Here is an 18,113-nt window from a genome sequence, read left to right as displayed (position 1 = left end):
AAACATCTTATCCCGTTTACTGTTGTTTTTCACGGTCTGTGCAGGCTCAGTTTCACATATCATGGGTGTTGTGTGATGTTTTCACCCGATTGTCAAACAAATCACTTCAAAAAGTAGGTTTGATCCACCGTAATCATTTCATAATCATTTATTTTGCTGATTCTCATACTGGACCGCTTATAATTTCTGACATTTGGTAGGCCATATAAAAAATGTAGACATTTGGTAGGCCATTTGTTTGTCAACAAGTTGCAGCTTCTCTTCTGTCATAACTTGCTGCTCCAGAAGATTAAATAAAGTAGTGCTCACCGGAATAATGTCTTACAGAGATAGAATGAATGCATTTGTAATCTACAGTATCTAGTTAACACCGGTAAAGTTGTCCATTTCATTTAGGGACCGGGGAGAAAACACAATAACTCCAAAACTGTGGAAAGATAGGTCCTGTGCAAAATGTCCAAATGTCATCAGTTGACAGGTTTTAAGCTGAGAAAAGGATGAAACCCATTTATGATAAGACTTCAGTTGGTCTTGGATGCACATTTTATGTGGTTGAAATACTGTCTGCTTGTACAACAGTGTCAAAGATAACATATTACACGCACATTTGCATTTTCTCAGGAGATGCTGAAAGAAATAATATTTCTCCACTCCTGTTCCGAGACAATTACATCTTTTTGTATTAGTTTAATGCAAGAGATGCATCATTTTGCAGGAGTTAATATTATATTATACAACATGTGAGAGGTTTTAGGCCTACTGTCACTGTCCATATTTCAGTTACTATTCCATTTAACCTATATGAACTTATATGAGGAATATTCTGTTTATTCATGGGTACAGTGATACTCGTGAGTGGGATATCAAAGGTGCAAAGCTTATCCCAAATAAGACCTTAAGCTACTACCTTGAGCTACTATCCGGAATACATGTTTGCATGTAAACGTGGTCAGTGAATCTACTCTTGTAGCCTGAAATAATTCATGCCTCTTGCAGACAAAATTACCTTTTTTTGTAGAAAGAAAGGTTGGGACACCTGAAACGGGGCTGAAATAAGGGACTGTCCAGGGATGACAAGTGCAGCCACATGGGGAAAAAACATTTTTAAACCATGACACAGAGTTGGGGGAGTTGGTTAATTTGGAATAAGCTTTTATTTTAATATTTAGCACTATAGCAGTACAAATTGCATTTTAAACAAAAAGAAGAATGGTTAAATTAGCATTATTTAGAGATGCCTTTGAAACAGTAAATATCAATTCGATCTTACCAAAACTATCAATAAGAATAACGTAGTAGATTGAGATTGTTTAGAGTTTTAGTTTTAACATCTTAGTGTTGTGTGTTTTGCAGAATATGGCCATTCTGACATAAAAAATGTAATAACTAAAAATAATACATATGTACCAAAAAACAAATCTGGGGGAATCAACTAGTCTGCCTAGACTAGTCTGCCAGGGGTGTCAAACTAATTCCATTGAGGGCCTAGTGTCTGCAGGTTTTTGGTTTTTCCATTCATTAAACCCTAGACAACCATCAATCAAGTACAAGGGAATGAGTTTGACACCTGTGCCATAGACAGATTGTTTGTCTCCCACATTAAAAATGTTCCGACATACCAATCTGCACAGATACGAACATCAGTTTGGTAATGGACGAACAGGAATTCCAGCTGTCTTATGTACCTGCCTTATCTGCTTGTTGCCCTGGTGTAAACATCCCCACCAGACACAAAATTGGTAGCTAGATAGATTGAGATCACATAAAATGTTTTCAATCTGTAACTCGCAAGTGAGTAGTTTGACAGCTAACATTACAGTGCCTTCAGAAAGTAATCACACCACTTGATATTTTGTTGTGTTACAGCCTGAATTTAAAATGGATTAAATTGAAATTGTGTGTCACTGGCCTACACACAATACCCCATAATGTCAAAGTGTAATTATGTTTTTAGAAATGTTCAGTCACTAAGTATTCAACCCCTTTGTTATGGCAAGCCTAAATAAGTTCAGGAGTAAAAATGTCCTTAACAAGTTACATAATAACTTGCATGGACTCACTCTGTGCGCAATAATAGTGTTTAACATGATTTTTGAATGACTACCCCATCTCTGTACTGCACACATACAATTATCTGTAAAGTCCCTTAATCGAGCAAAGAATTTCAAGCACAGATTCAACCACAAAGACCAGGGAGATTTTCCAATGCCTCGCAAAGCAGACATTGAATATCCCTTTGAGCATGGTGAAGTTAGTAATTACACTTTGGATGGTGTATCAATACACCCAGTTGCCAGAGAGGAAGGAAATCGCTCAGGGATTTCACCATGAGGCCAATGAGTTTAATGGCTGTAATAGAAGAAAACAGAGGATGGATCAACAATATTGTAGTTACTACACAATACTAACCTAAATGAAGCCTGTAGAGAATACAAATATTCCAAACATGCATCCTGTTTGCAATAAGGCACTAAAGTAAAACTGCAAAAAATGTGTCAAAGAAATTAACTTTATGTCCTGAATACAAAGCGTTATGTTTGGGGAAAATCCCACACATCACTGAGCACCACTCTTCATATTTTCAAGCATGGTAGTGGCTGCATGATGTTATGGGTATGCTGGTCATCGGTAAGGACTAGGGAGTGTGTCGGGATAAAAAGAAACAGAATTGAGCTAAGCACACGCAAAATCCTAGAGGAAAACCTGGTTCAGTCTGCTTTCCAACAGACTCTGAGAGACAAATTCTCCTTTCAGCAGGAAAATAACTTAAAACACAAGGCCAAATATACACTGGAGTTGCTTACCAAGACAACATTGAATGTTCCCGAGTGGTCCAGTTACAGATTTGATTTAAATCGGCTTGAAAATCTATGGCAAGACTTGAAAATGTCTGTCTAGCTATGATCAACAGCCAACTTGACAGAGCGTTAAGAATTTTAAAAAGTATAATGTGAAAATATTTTACAATCCAGGTGTGTAAAGTTCTTAGAGATTTACCCAGAATGACTCACAGCTGTAGTCGCTGCCAAAGGTGTTTCTAACATGTATCGACTCAGGGGGTTGAATATTTATGTAATCAAGATATATTAGTGTTTCATTTTTTTATACAGTACCAATCAAAAGTTTGAACACACCTACTCATTCAAGGGTTTTTCTTTATTTTTACTATTTTCTACATTGTAGAATAATAGTGAAGATATCAAAACTATGAAATAACACATATGGAATTATGTAGGAACCCAAAAAGTGTTAAACAAATCAAAATATATTTTATATTTGAGATTCTTCAAAGTAGCCACACTTTGCCTTGATGACAGCTTTGCACGCTCTTGGCACTCTCTCAACCAGCTTAATGAGAAAGGCTTTTCCAATAGTCTTGATGGAGTTCCTACATATGCTGAGCACTTGTTGGCTGCTTTTCCTTCAGTCTGCGTTCCAACTCATCCCAAACCATCTCAATTGGGTTGAGGTCAGGTGATTGTGGAGGACAGGTCATCTGATGCAGCACTCAATCACTCTCCTTGTTCAAATAGCTCTTACACAGCCTGGAGGTGTGTTGGGTCACTGTCCTGTTGAAAACAAATGATAGTCCCACTAAGCACAAACCAGATGGGATGGTGTACCGCAGCAGAATTCTGTGGTAGCCATGCTGGTTAAGTGTGCCTTGAATTCTAAATAAATCACTGACAATGTCACCAGCGAAGCACCCCCACATCATCACACCTCCTCCTCTATGCTTCACGGTTTGAACTACACATGTGGAGAACATCCGTTCACCTACTCTGCGTCTCACAAAGACACGGCGGTTGGAACCAAAAATCTCACATTTGGACCAAAGGACAGATTTCCACCAGTCTAATGTCCGTTGCTCGTGTTTCTTGACCTAAGCAAGTCTCTTCTTCTTATTGTTACTTGAACTCTGAAGCATTTATTTGGGCTGTAATTTCTGAGGCTGCTAACTCTAATGAACGTATTCTCTGCAGCAGAGGTAACTCTGGGTCTTCCTTTCCTGTGGGGGACCTCATGAGAGCCAGTTTCATCATAACTCTTGATGGTATTTGGACTGCACTTGAAGAAACCTTCAAAGTTCTTGAAATGTTCCAGATTGACTGACCTTCATGTCTTAAAGTAATGATGGATTGTCGTTTCTCTTTGCTTATTAGAGCTGTTCTTGCCATAATATGCACTTGGTCTTTTACCAAATAGGGCTATCTTCTGTATACCACACCTACCTTGTCACAACACAACTGATTGGCTCAAACGCATTAAGAAGGAAAGAAATTCCACAAATTAACTTAACAAGGCACACCTGTTAATTGAAATGCATTCCAGGTGACTACCTCATGAAGCTGGTTGAGAGAATGCCAAGAGTGTGCAAAGCTGTCATTAAGGCAAAGGGTGGCTATTTTGAAGAATCTCTCAAATATAAAACATATTTTGATTTGTTTAACACTTTTTTGGTTACTACATGATTCCATATGTGTTATTTCGATGTCTTCACTATTCTACAATGTAAAAAATAGTAAAAATAAAGAAAAACCCTTGAATTTTTTATCAGCCAAGCCCAGGTAAAAGGTTGTAATGGCTTCCAAAAGTGCTTCCACCAATTATTACTCTAGGGTGTGAAGACATACGCAATCAAGACATCTTTGGTTTTTTATTTGTAATAAATTGACACTATTCTTTCATTTTTCTTTCACTTTGAAAATGTGGAGTAGATTGTGTAGATCGGTAAGGGGAAAAAATCTAATTTAATCCCTTTTTAGATAACATTTTAAGGCTGCAAAATGTGAGACTGCAAGGGGTGTGTAGACTTTCACTGGAGACTGTATCTCTTAAATATCACTCTGCGTCACTCTTAAGTATGTGTGTTGATAGTACGGCAGATGTTTTGACTTACTAAGCTATTAAAATGTGTTTGGTTAACGTTAAAGGGAGAAGAAAAGATACTTGAGGAAATCGACAGGAGTTTAATTGAAAAAAACATCCCAGAAAATATACAACTAGCAAAAATAGAAGAGCTCATGTGTAGACTTCACCTTCAAGATAAATATGAAGATAAGTTGACAACTGCAGACTTCCTGAACATTGGCTCTTCTGCTCAACATCAACACGAACCCCAAACAGAGAACAAACTTGCTCATACTTTCCTACAAAGGTTGTTGATGCTGGACTACAGAGCCAGGTACATTCCTGTAAGAGATGAGAATAGTGAGATGCATGACACAAATGACAACAGAAATGATAATGCAGAAACAGAAGAAAGTGCCTTTGATGCCCTTTTCAACAAGACCACAGTCTCTGGTGATATAAAGAGGAACACGCATGTTCACCCAATGGACGTCCAGATGGCAGTGTTTCACTGTTCAGACAGTTTCCTTCGGCAGTTCATGGTCACAAAGCTGTCCTTGTGTCAGTATGCCTTGCCTTTGCTTGTGCCAAACCCCTTCACCGAAGAGATTGAATGCCCTTTGTGGACATTTCGACAAATCAGAAAAACCTGGAAGTCCACTAATGACTCTAATATGCTCACCAGCCAAAGTATGCCTATTTACAAGGCAGAAACACCAATGGTGTCATTCTTTAGGCTTGGTTCTGTGTCCTCATCAAAATCCCAGCTGATGAGCAACTTGATCAACCAACGTCACAGCACATTCTTCCACAGACACTGTCCAGGAAGCAATAAAACCTGCCTCCTAATGGATGGGGTGGTAGAGATTGCATGGTATTGTCCTGCTGGGAAGCCCAATGATATTTTCACTGACTGTGTTGCATTCTGTAATCTCCATGGTGACGCAATTGCGAAAGAAATTCAGCGTGACAAACTGATTGAAAAAGCCTCAGTCAATGTTATCCTTTTACCAAGTCTTGGAAAAGGCGACAAAAGTATGGCAATCGTGCAGGAGCTGTTCAAGTCTTCTAAACCTCTGATATGTCTGCTCACTGAAGAGGATTCTGTTGCAACTGAAATTAAAAAGGGAAAGTACAAAATGGGTTTGAGAGACAGAAATCAGTCAGATGTGTCTGAGGAACTAAAAAGGATCATTAGAAATAATTTGTCAAGACCATGTTGCTCCTTCAAACTTGAGGACATGGCAGAGTACTCAGGGTTTAGGGTAGATGAGGATGATGAAGATTGCCAAGTAGGGAAGACTAATGCTCTGCAGATAACGGATCTGCTTAAGGAAATGGAACTGTCCAAGATCAAAGAAAAATTTCTTCCATGTCAAGGAAGGCTGTGGCATGATTGGTGTCAAAGAAATAAAGACCTTTATCGTCTCCAAGGGAATCTAGAGATGGAAAGAAGTAAAATACAACATGAAATGATGCAAATTCGACACCATCAACATAAAGTTGCCTTTACTGAACTCATGCAGATGTTTATCACAAGTCTACGATCTCTGGGAGAAAAAGAAAAATCATATTTCCTCAAGTGGGTAGGGATACTACTGGATGACCTGTCCTCGGATGAGCTCTCAGACCTTCATCACAAATATGATGAAAAGTGGTCCGAGGTCCTGGCTTTGAAAAAGAAGCATGATAAATCAGAGCAACTGAAAATGAGACGAATGGAGCTGGAAAAAATATCAGGAAAGCTACAAGCAGCAACCTTCGGATTTGAACACATCCTAAGGGAAATGGGACAGATCTATGAAGCCCATGCATCTGTGGCCAGGCAAAGCAAAAGAGAAAGTGAGGTGACCGTGTCTTACCTTCCAGAGCTTGCGGCAGAACTTATGATATCGGGACACCCAGTGGAACTAATGGATGGTGACGCAGCTCATGTGCCACTGATGTGGATTAATGGGGTTTTAGATGAAGTTATCAAGAAACTAGGACATCAGAAAGTCTTTGTTTTGTCCATTTTGGGAATCCAGAGCACTGGGAAATCTACAATGCTGAATGCAATGTTTGGACTGCAATTCGCAGTAAGTGCTGGAAGGTGTACCAGAGGTGCTTTCATGCAGCTGGTGAAAGTGACCGAGGAGATGAAAGATGACTTTAGGTTTGATTATGTTCTTGTTGTTGACACTGAGGGACTTCGAGCTTTAGAGTTGGCAGGAAAGGAAACAGTGCACCATGACAATGAACTTGCAACATTTGTCATTGGCCTTGGAAACATGACCATGATCAACATATTTGGAGAGAATCCTGCTGAGATGCAAGACATCATTCAGATAGCTGTTCAGGCCTTCATGAGGATGAAGAAAGTTAATTTGTCTCCAAGTTGTGTGTTTGTGCACCAGAATGTTGGAGACATCATGGCTGGAGAGAAAAACATGGAGGGAAAGAGGCGCTTACAGGACAAACTAGACGAGATGACCCAGTTAGCTGCCAAAGAAGAGGACAGTAATGCAGAGTGTTTCAGCGATGTCATTGCATTTGACATACAAAGAGATGTGAAATACTTTTCCCAGCTGTGGGAGGGCAGCCCACCCATGGCCCCACCAAACCCATGCTACAGTGAGAATGTCCAGGAGCTAAGGAAAACAATCCTCTCTAAAACATCAAAGTCTTTTGGCATGACATTATCACAGTTCAAAAGCAGTATCCAAGACCTTTGGAATGCACTGCTGAATGAAAACTTTGTGTTCAGCTTCAAAAACACACTAGAAATTGCAGTTTACAGAAAACTTGAGATTCAGTATGGAAAATGGATCTGGGCTCTCAGGAGTGCCATGCTAAGCATTGAAAATCAACTGCACAATCGAATCGAAAATGGAAAACTTCACAGGGTTGAGAGACATTACCTTGTTGAAGAAATGAGAAAGACTCGTGAAGAAGTGGACAAATCAATGGAAAAGTACTTTGATGAACACAGAGATAAAGAAATGCTGATTCAGTGGCGAGGGAGATTTCAAACGAAAATGTGTGAGCTTCATGATGAACTTGTGAAGGGAGCAAAAAGAAAGTTAGAGGAGGTTATTCATCAAAGGGATGCGCGCATAAAGCTGGATGACAAGAAGACACAGTATGAAAACAAGCTCTTCCAAAAGAGCAAAGAACTTGCCTCAAAACTGAAGGACAAGGCAAAGGATGAAAAACAACTTGAGAATGAATTCAATACTCTTTGGGGAGTGTGGGTTGCTGAGTTGACCAATGATACACCTTCCATTATGGACATAAACATATTGGATGATGTGACTTGTATCCTTGGAGAGATCGGTAATGAATCGTCTCTTGTTCATGATCGGAAAAGTTGCGGAATGTACCATAAGATTTGTACCTTGGGGAGTTATTCGAACTATGCAATTGTATCCAAGCACCAAGATCTTTTTAACGACGATCAGCACTCAAAAAATGCTCAAAGGAAGCCAAACAATGACCAATTGCAGAAAAATAATGTGTGGGGTGCTTTTAAGAGTTTTTGGGGGTTTAAGTCTCCAGAGAACAAGACAATTGACCACATTGGTCCAAGCAACATTCTAACATACACAGATCAGGAATTGATAAGAGCATTCACCAATGATGTTGTCAAACAAAGCCAGAAGATAATTGAGACAGAGCCCATAGAAAAGATGGGATACAATGACAGTTACATGCAAGAAATAGCAACTCATGTCAAAGAAAGCGTGAAGGAATTTGAATCGAAGACAAGAAAATATGCATTCAAAAAGGAGTTTACGATTGATCTTTCACTTCATGTGTGTGAGCTTGCAGGAAGTAAGTTAGCAGATTCCCATAGCAAATTCAGAAGCAACAATGATGCCCTTACTTACCTGGAGCAGAAGAGGCCACAGTACGACAAGATTTTCAAGAGATACTGCAAAGGTTCCTCATCTGCAGCTGTGCTTGGTGAGTTAATTTGCAACACACTGAAAGAATCGATTGTACAGGCGGTCTATGACCAGACGGCCATTGACTTGGCTGGAGAAATGCAATTAAGTCACCCACCATTCAGTGGAAACAGGTCTAACATGGAGAAACACATCCTGATATCACTGGCGGAGAAGGAGAACTTTGACAAGTTCATGACCTACATTCACAACCCAAGGGAACACTTTGAGAAATGTATTAGAGAGGATGTAGAGAAATATATGCTCACAGAAAGGTCCAAAGTCCTTGCCTTGATTGAAGGGAACATAACAGTTAAAGAGCAGCGTGTGAGCCATGCAGTGCATACAGCAACAAATACAGTCAAAAACAAGAATGGAGACACCAACATGTGGCTTAGAGAGCTTTCCAGTGCTCTAAAAGATGAGCTGAAATTTGCTGAAAAGCATTTCAGTGATTTCTGTGACATAACCGACTTTGACTTCCTCGAAGAAGAGGTAAGGGAAGGTCTTGCCAACAGAATCATGGAGATCAACAGAAGCCTCAGCAACGTGTCACTCCTGGACATGAAGCAGTTCAGGGAGAGGCCAGATGAGATTCTGATCAAACATTTTTGTGATTGCTGCTGGGTACAGTGTCCCTTCTGTAAAGCCATCTGTACAAACACCATGGAGGGGCACAAACCAAATGATCACTATGTCCCTTTTCATCGCCCTAAAGGAATCAATGGATACCACTTCAGAAACACAGTAGAATTTTGTATAGATTTTTGTACAACTTCAGTAACAAGTAATGGCCGGTTTTACCCCTCCCATGAATCAGAGGATATATATCTTTTCAAAGAATACAGAAAAGCTGGCCCAAGATTTGCTGTTTGGAGCATCACACCAGACCTCTCTGAACTTCCGTACTGGAAGTGGTTTGTTTGTCGATTTCAAGAAGATCTGGAAAGGTATTATGACAAAAATTCCAGGGCAGAGGTGAAATTCCAGATGACTGGAGGAAGTTCACAAAACAGCAAGCTATTGAAAGCTTAAAGAAAATCTAAGGGGAGCTCAAATAGTAAAAACATACAGACATGATGGCACAAGCATGATATTGTAAACATGTTGACATTGTAAACATGAACATAGTCAGAAACTGAAAAACCTCTTGGCAATGTGCCCTTGAGCAATGTACAATAAATCACCGCTTTTATTATTCTAATCAGCTAGGCCTATTACACGTCTTATTTTGATTCAATCATTTAACTCAATCTGATAGACTAACAGGAAAAAGCCTAGTTTTTGGCCTCATTTTGGGATCAAAAATGTATATGCAGATGTTTTGAGTGTGAACAATTTATCACATTTCCTGTCAAGTGATAAATCCTTGTACTATTGTATTGTATTACCGTAAGCAAATACTCAATAAACGCTCCGAAATTATGACATATTGTTTGCTCTTTCTCACCAGTATAATTCAATATTGACTCCAATATTTCACCTGGCCAAGATGTGGGTGCAACACTTTTTGTAGTAGTAGTAGTAAAGGAATCAAAATGATTGACAAATAGTACCATTACCTCATCCTCATATTACCCTTGTGTTTAGTGTACATGCGATTGTGAATATTATTGCAAGAAATATACCGTACTATGGGGAAAAAAAGATAAACAATGATAGACTGTGGTCAACCCAGATACATATTTAATATGTCCAACAGTTCACTAATACATATATTACAACAATGATTTGATAAATGTCATTGCTCCTGTCCTAACCCATTGATCTAACTAAATCACCCCTCATATATTGGGGACTAGTAGATTTTGAAAGAAGTAAGTTTGAGGTCTCCTTTGATACGAATGTAGGTAATGACGTCTAGGCCTTCACGATTGGGGAACTAGATCTCCTGTCCATCAGGCATCTCCACTTCAAACATGTCGCCCATCAGCTTCAGCACAATCTTGAGAGGGAGAAACCCCGTTTGTTTACATCATTAGTGTTGCAGCACATTCACCCTTACACCCACATGGCCAATTGCAACGAACAAGCTGGACTAAGCACTGTGCAGTGTATTAGCGTTAGTTTCCTTAAAACAATACTAGTGGTAGATTACATGGATATAGGCCCTAATTGTTTCTGTTATATTGAACACCTGAAACACTATGCCCAAGATTCTCCATTTGTCTAGTCAGGACCAAACCCCCCTCCCTCCATATTTTCAACCTCCATTTTCACACCTTGAATGTAGAACTCCTTTGGAGGAGATTGTGGATCACTCTCTTCTCATCACCCCAGCAGCCGGCAATCTTTGAGTTGCACACGAGCACAGTACCATCAGTGTCATCATTGAAGCGTGGGTTAAAGTGCAGTGCCAGGTCATCTTCATCACAGCCCAGGTCGATCTGGAACCTGGATATATAATACATATAATACATGTCTGTCTAACATGAATTGATTTCACACATACAGTATACCAAAACAAAACCATTCTCTGGTCTGTCCTCCTCTTTTGAACAATAATTTGTGAAACTGGTAGTTTATTTATTTTTTTATGCATAAATTAATATTATGGGTCCCTCTGTGTGATATAAACACAAAAACAATTAAATGCAGCTCCCGGGTGGCACAGTGGTCTAAGACACTGCATCTCAGTGCAAGAGGCGTCACTGCATCACATCCGGCTGTGATTGGGAGTCCCATAGGGCGGCGCACAATTGGGCCGGGTTTGGCTGGGGTAGGCCGTCATTGTAAATAAGAATTTGTTCTTTCTGACTTGTGTATTTATTTATTTTTTAAATGTACCTCTGAAACTCTTGTTTATGTAGCTGTGTAGGCATGGGTTTGGTCTCATGAGTAGAAGGTAATGACGTTGGCAGTGACATCACTAAGATATATGACTGCAGGCATATATAGGGGTTAAGGTAAGGGTGGGACGTCCCAAGGTCCAGGATAGCGCTGACCATCTCTATGGGGAGAAGGGAAAAAGAATCAATGACAGTTTCCGCCAAATTCCCGGAAGTGACGAGACATGTAAACAGAATCTTCTTTTTGACAGATAAATAACCCGTGAAGTGGTCCGAAGAAATACAAAATAATCTAAAATAAAATGTACATTTAAAGAAACATTCCCCAGGGGCATGAGATAAACGTTTGTGTTATGATAACAACGCGCGTGTCATCAACTGTGTCGGAGGTAAATAGCTGGCCAGTGGCCACCTTTCTTTTTTTATCATGCTCATTTGCAATACACCTACTGCTGACAGCTGCCAACATTAGGTAGCCTAGGTAGCAAGTAAGCTAACCATTATTTAGGGAGGTAGCTTGCCAGTTTTTTTGTTGTTGCTTTCTTTACAAAAGTACGTTTGACTTTTGCGACAACATAACCTCCCGAGTGGCGCAGTGGACCAAGGCACTGCATCGCAGTGCTAGAGGCGTCACTACAGACCCTGGTTCGATTCCAGGCTGTATCACAACTGGCTGTGATTGGGAGTCCCATAGGGCGGCGTACAATTGTCCCAGCGTTGTCCGGGTTAGGGTTTGGACAGGGTAGGCCGTCATTGTAAATAAGAACTTGTTCTTAACTGACTTGCCTGGTTAAATAAAAGCCTAGCTAGACTTGAACCAGGACCGACTAGCTGTGCTTGAGGAGACGAGGATCTCGTCATATTCATCGTCAACTAAAGCCCAGGTACTGGTTCAAGCTAGGCTCAGCTATCTACCAGCTGTGTTGGCTTCATCATTAACTGACAGCAGCTAGTGAATTCCCATTTATTTCCAGCAAATAAAGGAAAGCTTTCAAGTTATTTGTTGCCCACATGTTCAGTTACTGTGTCAGCATTGGCAACCTTAACCAGTGATGGAATTTTGTGTGAGGTAACTAGTTAACTTATTCTTTTTATGTCTTTATAGACATAGCTACTGCTTGACTAAGATTAATCAATTCCATTCTTGTTTTCCTCTTAGCCAGATTATATAGGATAAACAGTCCTGGAATGTTCACAGACATGGACTATGAGTTGGATGAGGACAAACTGTAAGTAAATATGATTTGCATCCTTTTCATGTTCTACATGTAAAAAAAAGTGAAAACAGGTTTTTAGAAATGTTTGCAAATGTATTTATAAAAAAACAAAACAGAAATACCTTATTTACAAGTATTCAGACCCTTTGCCATGAGACTCGAAATTGAGATCAGATACATCTTGTTTCCAGTGATCATCCTTGAGATGTTTCTACAACTTGATTGTCTACCTGTGGTAAATCCAATTGACATAATTTGGAAAGGCACACACTTGTCTATATAAGGTCCCACAGTTGACAGTGCATGGCTGAGCAAAAACCAAGCCATGAGGTTGAAGGAATTGTCCGTAGAGCTTCGAGACAGGATTGTGTCAAGACAGAGATCTGGGGAAGGGTACCATAAATATTCTGCAGCATTGAAGGTCCCCAAGAACAGTAGCCTCCATCATGCTTATATGGAAGAAGTTTGGAACCACCAAGACTCTTCCTAGAGCTGGCTGCCTGGCCAAACTGACCAAGAACCCGACGGTCACTCTGACAGAGCTCCAGAGTTCCTCTGTGGAGATGGGAGAACCTTCCAGAAGGACAACCATCTCTGCAGCACTTCACCAATCAGGCTTTTATGCTAGAGTGGCTTGACTGAAGCCATTCCTCCAGTAAAAGGCACATGACAGTCCACTTGGAGTTTGCCAAAAGGCACCTAAAGGACTCTGACCATGAGAAACAAGATTCTCTAGTCTGATGAAACCAATATTGAACACCTTGGCCTGAATGCCAAGCATCACATCTGGGGGAACCAGGCACCGCTCATCACCTGGCCAATACCATCCCTACGGTGAAGCATGGTGGTGTCAGCATCATGCTTTGGGGATGTTGTTCAGTAGCAGGGACTGGGAGACTAGTCAGGATCAAGGGAAAGATGAACGGAGCAAAGTACAGAGAGGTCCTTGATGAAAACCTGCTCTAGAGCGCTCAGGACCACCGACTCGAGCAAAGGTTCACATTGACAAAAATGACCCAAAGCACACAGCCAAGACAACGCAGGAGTGGCTGCGGGACAAGTCTCTGAATGTCCTTGAGGGGCCCAGCCAGAGCCCGGACTTGAACCTGATCAAACATCTCTGGAGAGACCTAAAAATAGCTGTGCAGCGACACTCCCCATCCAACCTGATAGAGCTTGAGGGGATCTACAGACTAGAATGGGAGAAACTCCCCAAATACAGGTGTGCCAAGCTAGTAGCGTCATACCCAAGAAGACTTGAGGCTGTAATCACTGCTAAAGGTGCTTCATCAAAGTACTGAGTAAAAGGTCTGAATACTTATGTAAATGTAATATTTTCAGGTGGGGGGGGGTTATTATACATTTGCCAAAATTTCTAATAACCTGTTTCAGCTTTGCCATTATGGGGGTATTGTGGCAGATTGATGAAGGTAAAAAGTGAAGGGGTCTGACTACTTTCCAATTGCACTGTACATCTCATCTAATTGGCTTTGACAGCGCTTGCTTTCCCAAATCATATTGTAGACACTAGACAGAATGTATTGAAAGAATCTCCAATTATTCTTCAACAGGGGGATCCCTACAGTCCCTGGGACTATATCCCTGAAGAAGGATGCATCAGGGGAGGGGCGCAGTACTGTCCCTGTCTTTACATTGTACAGGTATTATGTACCTGTACCTCAGTCCATTAGAGCGGTTGTGTTTGGTTCAGAAGCTATGTATCCAGAGTGTTAACAAAATCAGAAACATTAGATTATAGATGCATTGTATACAACTTTTTCTTGAACTTTCTTAAAGCAGTTTGTTTTAAGGCTCTGAGCTCTTTTGGCTTAGTTTTTTGTCATTATTGGATATATTCTTTACCTGTAACTGGGATCTCTGTCAGGTCTTTGACAACACCCCTGCTGCTCTGGAGGGGACTCTGGCGGCTGGCGACGAGATCACAGGAGTGAACGGCAAATCTGTGAAGGGCAAGACAAAGGTGGAGGTGGCAAAGATGATTCAGGCTGGCCAGGTACATTAACAGGGCTTGGAATCAACTTGTCAATACATTTTGGTTTGATACTACAAAATGCTACAAACCAGTTAGTGTATTTTCTCTAGATATTTTTTTGATAGCCACACAACCCAAACCATATACCAACACTGACAAGATTAACACTTACCAGTAGATAAAAATAGAAAGTCCAAAGCCACAGTATTTTATCCTGGATTCTGTATTTTTTGGCAGTAAATGACCAGTCAGTCTGAAAAGGGCTGCTGTCACAATTAGATGTTGAACAAGAAGGACACCTCAGAGCTAGTGAGAACAGGACAATAGCCAGGAGTTTGGGCCCTCACGTCACCAGTGTGGAGTGGCAATGTTGTTTTTAGAATCCATTGTGACGACACAGAAAGCTATGTGAGTTCAATGACTACGCCACCATGCTCTGTGTTTAGGATTAGAGACATGCTCCACTGTCTATATTAAAGGATTATAATGTGCCATTGTTGCCCTTAGGCTTCGCTGACTCTCATTTATTTGCATGCTATGTCCACTGAGTTGAAATTGTCACAGTGGTATTTATTGATATTACTTGCAAACTTTGTGCAGTTTTATCAGAGGATCTGTAATTCTTATGTTTCTACACTTGCCGAAGCACCTTTGTTTGGCTTAAATACTGCTATATTGTGCAGTCTTGTCCTTCATGATTTTCCGTTGAAATTAATTGCAGACACACTTTGTACTCATGGATTGTTTGGCAATACCTGGTTGACTATGACCTGCCTGTCACTCGAGTCCCCGGACGAACCAGGGAAGGGAGCCAATGTCAGGTTAGGTAGATCTATCAATACTGTATTGCCTGGAGAAACCCCATAGGCTATATATTTAAGTTTGAGTAATATGACCCCTGGAGGAAGTGTCGATGTGGATTTGCATCATGGTTTTTCATTATATTTAGGTGGTCTTTGAGTTACTGTCTGTCTTATCTCTTCCATGCATTTCTCTCGTCTTTGCAGGGAGAAGCAACGATCCACTACAACGGCTATTCCCAAACTGGGGCGCAATGCCGTGATTCACATTTTCAAACAGTCTATTTAGATTTTCCAACGGGGCTATACATTTGGGTGATGTTTTTTTCTCACATGAGTAGCCTCGTTTCACTGCCAAAAATAAAATGAAACCATCTAGTGTTCAGCGAAATAACACAATGTCAAATACAGGTAGCCTAGTCAAATAATTAACATCCAATTACATGAACCGTTACTCTCTCGTGGGAATTCCACTAACGGTCCACTTGTAGCCAAAGGTAGCTGCTGCTCATTCCATTTGATCGAAAATTGATGAATGGCTAAAAAAAGTAAGGCCCGCATCCCGCATCGTAACAGCAGTACTACACCTGCACACGACACAAGTTGTTCTGCTTCTACGAGCAAATCCAATGCTAGCAGCAGTAATTCTACATTTGTTGCTAGCCCAGCTAGCATGAACACTGACAGTTGTGAATCTAATGCAGCCGAAGAGCTACTGCCCCCTTACCCGGGAAAGCAACAGACAGGGACGTTGGACCATCGAAGAGGCGCAAATATGATGAGAACTACATTGATTTGGGGTTCGCTTATACTGGGAGTAGTGCCTTTCCTCAGCCACAGTGTGTTATATGTTCAAATGTACTTTCTCACAACTCGATGAAACCTTCACTTTTGCACAGACATTTACAAGTGAAACATGCCAATTTGAAAAATAAGCTACGGGAGTTTTTTGAGCAAGAATTAAGATGACTTTCGAGTAGTAAGACATGTATAAAAGCAACAGATACCATTAAAAATAAGGGGCTAGAAGCGTCTTATATGGTGAGCTACCGAGTGCTAGGACAGGCAAACCCCATACTATTGTGGACGACTTAATTCTTCCTTCTGCCGTGTATATGGCTGAAGGAAGAACAGATGTTTTGAAACAATTACTGCTTCGCATACAAGCTAGTGAATTCTTTGTGTTACAGCTGGATGAGTCAACAGTCGTGGCGGGCCTGGCACAGCTCCTGGTATATGTCCATTACGTTTATGGTGGGTCAATTAAGGAAGACATCCTCTTCTGCAAACCACTGGAAACCAGGACAACAGGAGAGGATATTTTTAAAGTACTGGACAGCTTTGTGACAGCAAATGGACTTTGGTGGTCAAGATGTGTTGGTATCTGTACTGATGGCACAAAAGCCATGACAGGGATACATAGTGGTGTGGTAACGCGCATGCAAGCTGTTGCTCCTGACGCCACTTGGGTACACTGCAGCATCCACCGAGAGGCTCTTGCTGCCAAGGGAATGCCTGACAGCTTGAAAGACGTTTTGGACACTACAGTGAAAATCGTTCACTTTGTTAAAGCAAGGCCTCTGAACTCCCGTGTATTTTCTGCATTATGCAATGATATGGGCAGCGACCATGTAACGCTTTTACAACATACAGAAGTGCGCTGGTTATCAAGGAGCAAAGAATTGACACGTTTTTTTTTTTTTAATTGAGAGACGAGCTTAAAGTGTTCTTTACTGACCATCATTTTCACTTGTCGGACCGCTTGCATGATGACGAGTTTCTCACACGACTGGCCTATCTGGGTGATGTTTTTCTCACCTAAATGATCTGAATCTAGGATTACAGAGACTCTCCGCAACTATATTCAATGTGCGGGACAAAATTGAGGCTATGATTAATAAGTTGGAGCTCTTCTCTGTCTGCATTAACAAGGACAACACACAGGTCTTTCAATCATTGTATGATTTATTTGTGTGCAAATGAACTCAAGCTTACGGACAATGTCAAATGTGATATAGCGAAGCACCTGAGTGAGCTGGGTGCGCAATTACACAGGTACTTTCCTGAAAGCCGCGCTGCTTCTTGACACACTGCTCGCTTAACCCGGAAGCCAGCCACACCAATGTGTCGGAGGAAACACCGTACAGTTGGCAACCGAAGTCAGCGTGCATGTGTCCAGCCTGCCACAAGGAGTCACTAGAACGCAATGGAAAAAGGACATCCCGGCCGGCCAAACCCTCCCCTAACCTGGACGATACTGGCCATTTGTGCACCGCCTCATGGGTCTCCTGGTCGCGGCCCAGCTGCAACACAGCCTGGGATTGAACCCGTGTCTGTAGTGACGCCTTAGACCACTGCGCCACTCGGGAGGCCCAAAACAAACTTAGCGATACCAAAAACAATTTAGTCCAATCAATATTGCAAAATATCATGTGGCTGTCCATGGTACTGATTTCTGTCTCTGTGAGTGTGCTGCACGGCAAAGTAAAACAAAAATGTTGACTAGTTGAATGCCAATACCATCCTCCTCTCTTTCT

General features: G+C 41.0%; 2 protein-coding genes and 1 long non-coding RNA gene across 3 annotated transcripts; 2 read left to right on the top strand and 1 right to left on the bottom strand.

The window, feature by feature from the left end:
- Positions 1 to 5,068: 5,068 nt before the first annotated feature.
- LOC123723754 (interferon-induced very large GTPase 1) lies at positions 5,069 to 10,205 on the top strand (the record flags this gene model as incomplete). The annotated part of the gene is given in 1 exon segment (XM_045712298.1): positions 5,069 to 10,205. A coding segment is annotated over 1 exon segment (4,744 nt), but the record flags the coding sequence as incomplete, so codon positions are not given.
- Positions 10,206 to 10,456: 251 nt separating this feature from the next.
- Positions 10,457 to 14,803, bottom strand: LOC123732952 (galectin-9-like). The gene is made up of 4 exons (XM_045712299.1): positions 14,647 to 14,803; positions 11,565 to 11,727; positions 11,000 to 11,171; positions 10,457 to 10,722 (listed from the first exon to the last, which is right to left on the bottom strand). The coding sequence occupies exons 1-4, from the start codon at positions 14,801 to 14,803 to the stop codon at positions 10,660 to 10,662; spliced, it is 555 nt and encodes a 184-aa protein (XP_045568255.1). The 3' UTR covers positions 10,457 to 10,659.
- On the top strand, positions 12,281 to 15,268 carry LOC123732953 (uncharacterized). The gene is made up of 3 exons (XR_006763532.1): positions 12,281 to 12,795; positions 14,355 to 14,444; positions 14,669 to 15,268. It is a non-coding gene; the product is annotated as an uncharacterized lncRNA (long non-coding RNA).
- Positions 15,269 to 18,113: the final 2,845 nt, after the last annotated feature.

This window comes from Salmo salar, unplaced genomic scaffold (genome assembly GCF_905237065.1).
Source record: "Salmo salar unplaced genomic scaffold, Ssal_v3.1, whole genome shotgun sequence".
NCBI lineage: Eukaryota > Metazoa > Chordata > Actinopteri > Salmoniformes > Salmonidae > Salmo > Salmo salar.
The sequence above is the reverse complement of the archived record's forward strand: the minus strand, read 5'-3'. Positions and strand labels throughout refer to the sequence as shown.